General features: G+C 44.7%; 1 protein-coding gene across 2 annotated transcripts in view; it reads left to right on the top strand.

Annotated features, from left to right (window-relative positions):
• The window catches only part of alx4a (ALX homeobox 4a), a 72,840-nt gene that overhangs the window by 43,662 nt on the left and 18,661 nt on the right, over nt 1-10,517 (top strand). The window contains exons 3-4 of one of the 2 annotated variants that reach the window (XM_023995656.2): nt 6,537-6,665; nt 8,509-10,208. In XM_023995656.2, coding sequence (XP_023851424.1) covers nt 6,537-6,665; nt 8,509-8,829 — 450 coding nt within the window. In that variant the 3' untranslated portion in view covers nt 8,830-10,208. Of the gene's footprint in view, nt 1-6,536; nt 6,666-8,508; nt 10,209-10,517 lie in introns of those variants that run through there. The other variant, XM_070445458.1, reaches the window with a different exon arrangement.

The following is a 10,517-nucleotide window of genomic DNA, read 5'->3' as shown; positions in this document are numbered from 1 at the left end:
GCAAAGGTCAAGACTGAGTCCATGCACATAAGGATCCCTAGATACATATAGTAAAACATTGAGCATAGCGTCAAAATTGTAAAGAAGAATATAGTCATCATACATGTTTTTCCGCTGAACATCCAATAGAACATAAAAATATGTGTCGGTCTAATATAGTATAATATACAAGCACACTAACTTGACACAAACTTGTGTTGATATAATTGTGGGCTTTCACGTGTCTTGCTGTAAGGGACGGAAAAGCTGCCTGTGTCTCTCAAGCTGGGGCTCAGTGCAGATTGAGGCATGGAACTGTGGCAATACTGTACCAGCAGCATTTCGTCCAGGCACCTGAGTAAAGCCAGGAAACCCTCCAATGGTTGCCTGGCAGGGGAATCAGAGAAGGGGAACTCTTCCGCCTCACGCCCTGGGCCGTGGCATTGGTATATTTTTTACAGTCTTCCCTCTCTCAAGAGAAAGCAGAGACCTGGCTGGAGTTTGACATCTGGGGTGACCAGGCTTGTGAAGCTCCCTCTGAGTTCCCCTCCTATCAGGCCATCAGCAGCAGGAGGTTCGGATGGAGGGCGAATGTGGAGGGGAGATGGGGGAGTGGGGGAGTCAGTGGGGGGCGGCGAGAGTAGTACTGGACCCAGTAACCTGAAGTTAAACTTTCCACCACATCTCAGGAGAATGCCTTTCTGATAGAACAAATAACACTATTATTTTCTGTATGGAAAAGCGGTTCTGAGGATACAGCCAAAGCGACTTGTTTATCTGCACAACATAATGTCCGAAAATCTTAGTGGAAAAAAGTGAAATAGTGCTGCTCTGTAGATAAAGCAAACATTACTTAAGCTTAATAGTCTCAAATGCAGCCAGAAATTCACTTTCCCTGTGATCCATCTGACTCTCAGATTAACTCCCTCTATTATTGATTCGTAAGGTGGAGGCCTATTCAAGGGGGAGCCCCCTATGTTTTGCAATCTTGACAGAGTTTGAACTTGGTTCTGAGGATGAGCCTTTTGGTCAATCAGTTGTGGTTTACTCCAGCCACTGCCATACAATCACCATCTCCTGTCAACCAAGATACAACAAACATACACTACACATGCGCAGCACACACACACACACACACACACACACCAACGACAAAAAAAAAAAAAAACCCACACCACACACACACACACACACACACACACACACTTCAGAGGTAATATTAAAAAGAAGGTGAAAATAAAATCGTTGTTTGATTCCTGGACGGGTGGGCATCATCAAGGAGAGGAGGAGCAGAAAAGGATCTCTAGGCCTCTAATACAGCAATGTGGAGAGGAGTTTTCATTGAAACTCAAAACAACGTTCACAGACCCTTCCCTCCCTTTCTTTGTCTTCTGACAGAAAGGGCAATTTTCTCATGACAAAAGTGTGCTAATTACCTTTGACATCTGAGCCTAAAACGTTGTTTATTGAAAGCATTATTTGTTTAAATCCATCAAAGCTGGGAAAAGGATCTGAATAGAGTCAGTCTCAGATGGGCTTACGCCTGGCGCCCTCCCCCACACCACGTCATAGACCTATCTCAGAGCTGGGTAACCTGAATATCAGCCTGACTCTGATTGCACTTCATGTCAAGGCACCAGAGCTGAGAGCACTGTCCCTCAGCTTCACATCGTCTGTTTAGAAAGCTTTACTCACTGATTACACTGATACAGGAAATATATAGCAGTATATGGTATCACAGCATTTTTTGTGAGAGAGCACAATAAACTAGCCAATTATCCCCTTTTTTCTTTCTGCACCCCTGACATGATTCTTCTCCCTCCTCTTCATTTATTTATTTCTTTCACTCACTCACCACTTTCCTCCTCCCTATAACTGAGTAGGAATTTGGGAAATTGAAAAATGACATGGGGAGAATGTTCAAACCAGAGCTTGTTTTCATTTATGTTTTTTAATTTCCTGACCCTAAACCCCTGGCTTCCGATGCTCCCTCCAGCCCAGAAGAGCCACAACAACAAGAGAGAAGGACAGCTACTTCCCTCCTCACCTCATCTCCTCTCACTTGCTTCATCTGTCTCTTTCCTTCTCTCTCTGCTTCATGTCTTTTTTCAACAGTCTCATACAACCAAATACTCACTAGCTTCTATTGCCATGAACCTCTTCTTCAACTACAATGCTAAAATGTGGAGAAAGATTGAAAGATGTCGTATGATAGTTGGATGGACTCACTCCTTTTGTCACATGCACCTTCTCCCTTTGTGTCTTTTGACAGTGATCCACAGTAGAGTTGTTATATGTTCGGACATAAGTATCTATCTACCAACAGATACGGTTGTTCGTGCTTTCTGTCCGACTTCTCCTACTAGACAGGGTCTGTTCGTAAGCTAAGTGTTTGTGTTGTGCCACTGGGTAGTACAAGTATTGGTAAAGACGTTGACACGCTAAAGTAGCTTAGAGACTTACTATGAGGCTTTAGTTATGTTCCAGCACAGAGAGAAAGACACAAAAGCAAACTGCCGGGAAGCTGTCCTGGGAGAGGGAGCGCATGGATAACAGCTACTTGAATTCAGAGACCGGCTTTGAGGATTGATCGTCTGCCACTTGCTGTTTCCATACTATAGCAAGCCCAAATGGACCTGCAAATAGTACACAATGGGTGTACACAATGACTAAGTATTTTCTACTTTATAGTTACCCAGCTATGAGCACAACAATCTAATATCATATTATAATTTTTTATTATGCTTATTGAGGGTGCTGTCCTGTTTTATATTACACTAAGGTCTGTATTTGGTCCTTTCGAGGCGCGGTTGCAGCCCGCTTAGAGTTTGGGCAAAGGTAACCCTGAAGGATCTGACTCGATCCCTGAGCTGACAAGGGTGTAAACACTGTTGTGTGTTTCTTGCCCTAACCAGGCAAGTTAAGCCACGTTTCCCGTAGGCTGTCATTGTAAAATTAATGCGGTTTCTTAACTACTGCCTTTTTAAATAAAAATTATTTTCCATATCCAGCCAGCTCAGAGCCTTTACTGTGACAGCAAGGTAGTCTGAAGAATGTATGTTATGAAACCCTTGCTGTGACCTTCAGAATGTATTCTGGCGATGTCATAAATGACCAAGCTCAACTCTGACTTCCCCCTTTAACAGTAGACAGAAAAAAAACAACATTTTCTCTGGCTAACGTTAAAGTCAGGCAAGTTACAACTCTCTTGTTCTGGATCCCGCTTAAAGTGGTGGACTAAGATGAGCATAAGTACTAAGTTACCATATTACTGAAAAAAACACTACCTTATCAAGAAGTATTTGTTTGGAATCTATATGACAACCACAAACTGAAATTCTCAGTGGAGAATTTCCAATCAACAAAAAGCTCCACAATTTATTACTTTTTAAGCAGCACAAATTCTTGTGGATTAGGTTAACAATTGTCCACTTAGATGCCAGAGCTCCCTTTTCTGAGTGAAGACTCCTTTTCTCAAGTAAAGAGCAGAAAAGTCCGGTCTTTGACTGATGAGCATCTTGTTCTTTATCTTTTTTTTAACTTAGAGATGTTTAAGGCCAGTGGAATAAGGCTGAAAGGGGCCCAGCTGTACCAGCCCTCATAGCTTGTTAGAGAAAATAGCTATACCTCAGACCACACACACACAGAGAGAGAAGAGATAGAGAGAAGAGGAGAAGAGAGAGGGAAGAGCGGAAGGAGGAGAGAGGAAGAGCAAAGAGCGACGTACGAGACGACCCCGCTCGCACTAGACGTGTGGAGAGGGATTGAGGGAGAGAGAGAAGAGAAAGACGAGAGAGAGAGAGAGGGGAATGGAGACGCGGAGAAAGAAGATAGGACGGAAGAGAGAAGAGCGAGGGGAGTCAAGATGAAGAGGAGAGATGAGAGAAGAGGCGAGAGCGAAGAGCGCGACGGAGAGAGCACCCGAGCCCGGAAAGGCCAGGGTCGGAGAGACTCAGGCGGAGAGCGGAGAGAGAGAGGGAGAACAGAAGATAGAGAAGAAGAGAGACAAGGAGGGCGAGAGAAGAGCGCAGAGAGACCATTGGAGGCAGGGAGGCGATGGAGGGAAAACAGGAAAAGCGAGATGGGAGAAAAGTGGGGCGGGGAGAGGACGGGACGGAGCTGAAGAGAAATGGAACTGACGGGGAGAGGAGAGGCACCAGAGGGAGGCACGCGAGACAATAAGAACGGGCGAGAGGGGGACAGCGATGAGAGAGCCGCGCTGAAGAGAGAGGTAGAGAGAGGGAGAGAGAAGCGGAGCCGGTGAGGGGGCTGGGTGGGTGCTTCTCAGAGCTCAAACACACAAAATGAAGGGCTCTCAGGGCTCTCATCTAACACCAAGTGATTTGTTACCTTTTTCGTACCATGTTGGGGTTTGAGAACTCCTTTGGAAATTCTTTATTTATGAGAACATGTTCTGTTATCTGCAAGTTCTCTATTGAATTGGAGAAGGACAAGAAAACCGGAAGAAGCTCAAGTGTTAAAGACTGCAGAAAACGCTACAAGCCCATATGAAGCCTTCTGGATGAATCACAGGTTTAATATTGTAAATATTCTCTTTCTCATTCTAACCCTAATCGAGGCACCAGCTTGCTTTAGGGCCTTAACCTGCATTCAGCATATGCAGAACTTTATGAGTTGTGATTGCGAAACCGGCTGTTATATCAGCTCAACCTGTTTACCTGCAGGGGCGAGGGTCCCAGTCTGTCCCTCTCGTGATGATGTCACTTCACACCACCGCCTAACATTTCATAAACTACTGAAGCAGAGCAATGAAAAGAAGTAAGTAAAGACTTATTATAATATTAAAACTGAATGTGTTGTGTGTGTGCCATGTAAAAAAAAAAAGTTAATGAAATGGAGCTGTTTACGAACATTGTGACAAAGACCATTGAAATGTTTACTAACTTTGATGTTAAAGTAATTGCTTATCTTTGTGAGATACTGTGTCGGGTTGGCTTTTGAGTGATCCTTCTGAAGGGTGGGTGAACTTGTTCTTGTTTGTTGAGTTCCGAAGTTATTTATCTTGAAAGGTTTTTGTGGCTTTAAGCTATTATTGTACGGCTTTTTAATTAATGATGTTATACTCTTGACTTGGTTTTCATAGTTCTCAATATATATTTTTCGTGTGAGTTACTATTAGACAGTAAAGTGTATATGGCACTTACATAATACTTCTAGAAATTATTTTACAAGCACTATGAGAGAGCAAAACTGTTGTTCATCACATGTACTTATTTAAGAAACACACCACACACACACACACACACACACACACCACACACAGCGCACACACACACAACACACACCACACACGACAAGACACAACAACGAGCAGACACACACCACACACACAACACACGACACAGCACACCACACACACACAACAGCAACCACACAGCACACACACACACACACACAAGAAAAACTGCCATCAAGCATACAAATGGTTCTAATGATAATTAGTGCAGCTTCAGATTGATCACGAGTATTCAATTGTTCCCACCGAATTCCTTTAAAGGTCCAGTGCAGTTCCCAAAATGTGATTTTCCTGGTTTATATATTCCACCACTATGAGTTGTAATAATCCGTGGTGAAGCATACGTGAAAATGATGAAATGCCTGTTAGTGATAAGAGCTGTTTGAAAAAGATTGCAATGAAATGTCAGCCTGTTGTGTGGGATGGAGTTTTGGCCCTACTGTATGTCAGACACCAGGCGTACCAAGTATAGTTAATAGACCATAAGAAAGAGAGTTACAAAGCCTTGCTTGCTGCACAATAGACAGCTGAGGTGTTCGAGTGTACTCCCCTCCCCACTCAGAGCGCAGACTAGCGCACAGAACGAGGTCATAGCAAAATTCTTGCTTTGAGAAAATAGCCTGTATGGCTAGAAGAAAGTAATGTTTGCTTTATTTTTGACCATTTAATCGAAATCACAGTAAGGTACTTTACTGTACCGCTGAAATAATGTAAGTATTCGATTAAAAGGGCCTCATTGGACCTTTAAACAAACATAAAACACATTGAGTCACGAGTCAGCGCTCAATATTTGACATCTTTCTATGCTGTTGTGTGTACGGAATCCATACTTACTGCAGAAGATTCCTATTCTCACGGTAAAGTCTCTTACATTTAAAGACTGGGATGTTTTTAGGGATGGGCAACTTCCAACTCCAAGATAATAAAGAGTAGCAGTTTTCACAATGGTCCTTGCAGCTATGCAATAACATCCGGACCGTAATAATAATGGAAGATTATTGGGTTCTGTGTTTGTTCTGTTTTTTACTGATGTCTATATAATTAGGAATGGAGGGAGAGATGGAGGAGGCCATCAATAAAAAGTGACTAGCTGTAAAAAAAGAAGAAATAAGTATAAACATGGTACCATCTGTCTGCAAGAATTGACAGTACAATACTACGCATCATATGTTCTTGATGGATTGCAGCAAGCTGCCAGTGGATAACAGCCGTCAAAGACCCGCTGTATTCAGACATGCAGTCAGACTGGAAAGAATGGAGAGATACGCACAGCCTCCAAGAATTTCACTTTGCCCAGCAGGTGTGGTTCCAGAATCGCCGAGCCAAATGGAGGAAGAGGGAGCGCTTTGGTCAGATGCAGCAGGTTAGGACACACTTCTCCACAGCGTACGAGCTGCCTCTTCTAGCCAGACCTGAGAACTATGCACAGGTAATAATCTGTCTCTTATACACATCTAGATGTGTATAAGAGACAGAGCCAGACCTGAGAACTATGCACAGGTAATAATAATTAATAATACAATATTTGAATTTATTTACTGTATATAGCGTTTTTTCAAATGCTCAAATAAAATGCTTGGGCCTCCCGAGTGGTGCAGTGGTCTAAGACAGTGCATCGCAGTGTTAGCTGGGCCACTAGAGATTCTGGGTTCGAGTCCAGGCTCTGTCGCAGCCGGGCCGCGACCGGGAGACCCATTAGGCTGCGCACAATTGGTCCAGCGTTGTCCGGGTTAGGGGAGGGTTTGGCCAGCAGGGATGTCCTTGTCCGATGATGCACTAGCAACTCCTGGGGTGGGCCAGGCACAGTGCACGCTGACACGGTTGCCAGGTGTACGGTGTTTCCTCCGAGACCTTGGTGCGGCTGGCTTCCAGGTTAAGTGGGCATTGTGTCAAGAAGTAGTGCGGCTTGGTTGGATCGTGTTTTGGAGGACGCACGGCTCTCGACCTTCACCTCTTCCGAGTCCGTACGGGAGTTGCAGCGATGAGACAAGACTAACTACCAATTGGATACCACGAAATTGGGTAGAAAAAATTTAATAAAAAGTAATAATGATAATAAATTAAAATTTTAAAAATGCTTACATAGTAAGGAGGAAACTCTCCTCAACCACCACCAATGTGAAACGCAGCAACCATTTGTGCCAGAACGCTCACCAGCCATCAACTGTCATGGTGGAGAGGTGAGGTAGGTCTTGGAGGAGCAGAGAGTGGGGTTACTTACATCTTCTGGATGTTACAGACAAAGGATTTGAGAGAGCAGTTCAAGTTGAGGGGGAGGCCTTTCTCTGTGATGCATTGACAGATCAGCAGGCCCAGATGAGGCAGCTCCCCTTCTTGTTCTCTCCTCTCTCTGTCTGCCCCCCAGAGAGTGAGGTCAGGCTGGCTCCAGTGACAGGCCAGACACACCCTCACATAGACCCAGAGAACCCCCCATGTATTATTCATCTGCACAGAGGGTCAGAGGGCAGGTGTGTGTGTGTGTGTGTGTGTGATACTGTGGAATGCAGCTCTGTGCACATCTGGCCACTCCATGCAAGCCTCCAGCACCACTACCCCGGCCCCCCATCTCAAACACCCCCACACCCACATCCCTATCAGCTCCCTGACCCCCGCCGCTCTCTCTCTGTCTGTGGAGGAGGGTGACAGGAAGCATGGAGATTACTAAGACAGCCAGTTAAGGTGTTGAAGGACTGAGGTAGGAGGGAAATGTCTTTCCCTTCAACTTATGTACCGACCTGCAGCAACACTCCAATAGAGTTTTCAACGTTCAAATATCAGGCTATGGATAAGTAGACCATAATGTGAACGTTGCTCCACAGAGTTGATAGGTTAATGAATTATTCAAGTAGATTTGACAGACTATGGTGGGTATCGTAGGCTTCTTGATCTTCATAGCCTATTTGTAAAGCGTTTTACCATAAAAGGTCTACCTCGTCTTTAGGCCATTGAGCGTGTCGGGCGAAATACCAAGGAAGAGACAAGTGGAAGCTGGTGCACAAGATAACCATTTTTTGGGTGGTGAGCGTTGTAGACTGATGAACTTCACCGAGGAAGCAAAACATGACAATAAATAATTGTACAACTTGTGCTGTATTGCATTAGTATCCTCGGTTGGTTCTTTTGTTTGTAAACAGGATGTCAAACACACACCACATACTTCATTCTGCAATAATCATATTCAGTCCACAGAGGGTGTCTGAAAAAACTAAGCACTGACTCACCCAAATAGTTTTTGGTATTTAAAGTGACCCTGTCCTCTCTCTGCGTTTCAGATACAGAACCCATCATGGATTGGTGGCGGCAGTGGAGCATCTCCTGTACCAGGCTGCGTAGTGCCCTGTGACTCAGTCACATCCTGTATGACCCCTCACCCTCACTCCGGCAGCGGCGTATCTGACTTCCTGGGCGTCCCGAACCCTGGGGGTCACATGGGACAGACACACATGGGCAGCCTGTTTGGGGGTCCTGGCATGGGGTCAGGAATCAACGGGTACGATCTGAACAGCATGGACCCGGACCGCAAGTCCTCCAGCATCGCCGCCTTGCGTATGAAGGCCAAGGAGCACAGTGCAGCCATCTCCTGGGCAACATGATGCCTCAACAGCAGCAGGACAGGGGCCTCTGGGAACCCCACCACGTCCAAACCAAGCCAAAGCAGAGAGGGGGGCCAGTCTGTGCTACTATAACAGAAATATTGATAATCTAAAATAATAATGATGATAAAAGCCATAAAAGCCATAGCAAATTGCTGAAGAGGAGAAAAGAGACTAACAAATCTGGACAGTGAACTTCTTTATTTTGTGTCTCTGATGGGAGAGACCAGTGGACATCAGAGATGAACAACAGTCAGTCAGTCAGGTAGTCAAAGCTTGAGATAAGAAGCAGGAAATCAAGAATCAGACGTATCCTTAACGAGACAAATGAATTGGTTGCTTGTTGGAAACAATGTGCTGGTTATACAGTAGCTATAAACTAAAACACAACAAAAATAACAAAAAAAAGCTGAATAGATTTGAACCAATCCCTGCACTTATTCAGTTAATACAGGTAATGCTGTTTGTACAGATATTGAGATGCGTCCGCTAACACACCTGCTATTGAGTGTCAATATAGCTTTTTCTGTTCAGGTGTTATTATACTTTCTTGTTTTCCAGTATTTAAATTTTAAATGTGTATTTTTTTATTAATTTTGATCATGGTTTTGTCACAGAATCCCTTGTCCCTCCCTTTCTGTCAGACTGTGTGCGAATGCAACTAACCACATAAACCGCAAACTGATATTCACATATTTACATACATTTGGCCTGATTTGGGTCTGTGTGTACATTTGGGTTTCCTTAGGTCATTTTGGTCAGCTTTACTTCAAGGAGAGGGGTGTAGGTAACGGTCAAGCCCAAAGCCGATCCATCTCCGTCAGACTAACTGAAAGAATGCTGATAAAATCAGTCATATTCTTCAGTTTGGGAAAGAGGTAAACCATTTCAAAGGTAGCTTACTGTTTCTGGTTTGCATGGTCAGCACTAGCATACTTTAGGTTGGTGCTACCTTCCAACATTTAAATGTCAGATATAAATCCAGGTTTGTTTAAGTGCGGGCAAACGGAGAGCCCTACTTGCCCCGCTGATGGGCCGTCACTGAGCCAGAGAGGGACGGGGACGAGGACGTGGTGTGTGTGAGTGTGAGAGAGGTGCACAGCAGGCCTGCTGGGGGCTACAGGTCTGAGAGCACCAGACAGGCTAAGCTCTGTTTGCAGGAGGAGATTCAAAGTGGACATGCCATTTCCTCCCTTGGCATTTCCTCACCTCACATTTCCACCTAGGGAGTTACAGGAAAAGTGCCCACCAGTCCCATTGCCAGAAATAATACCCAGCGGCAGCCTTGAACAGCAGAGGCAGTGTAGATTATACAGATTATGCAGTTTTTGTAGATTATACAGTTTTTGAGGGAGATAATAAAATGCTGACTAACGCCATCAATGTTGACCACTGTCTCTTTTCATGTAAAGCCTCACCACCCCTTATAGCCCCCCGCCCCCCCAGGCAACAACCGGATCCCCCGTCCCTTCACCTCAGTGTGGACATGGAACAATGCGGGGGGCAAACTGGCATCCGTGCTTTCGATGGCTCCATGTCACGATTTGCGGAGGTGACAGAAATACTAGACGTGTTCCATCATCTTATGCATTATGGGCTTTCTGTTTTCCCAAGGTCCCATTTGGATCAAGTCAAAACAAAAGGTCTCATAGATTTGAAGCCAAATATGATACCCCATGCACCTTAAG

This window comes from Salvelinus sp. IW2-2015, linkage group LG10 (genome assembly GCF_002910315.2).
Source record: "Salvelinus sp. IW2-2015 linkage group LG10, ASM291031v2, whole genome shotgun sequence".
In the NCBI taxonomy this organism is placed as follows: Eukaryota; Metazoa; Chordata; class Actinopteri; order Salmoniformes; family Salmonidae; genus Salvelinus; species Salvelinus sp. IW2-2015.
Note: the sequence above shows the minus strand (reverse complement) of the source record. Positions and strands in the feature narration are given on the sequence as shown.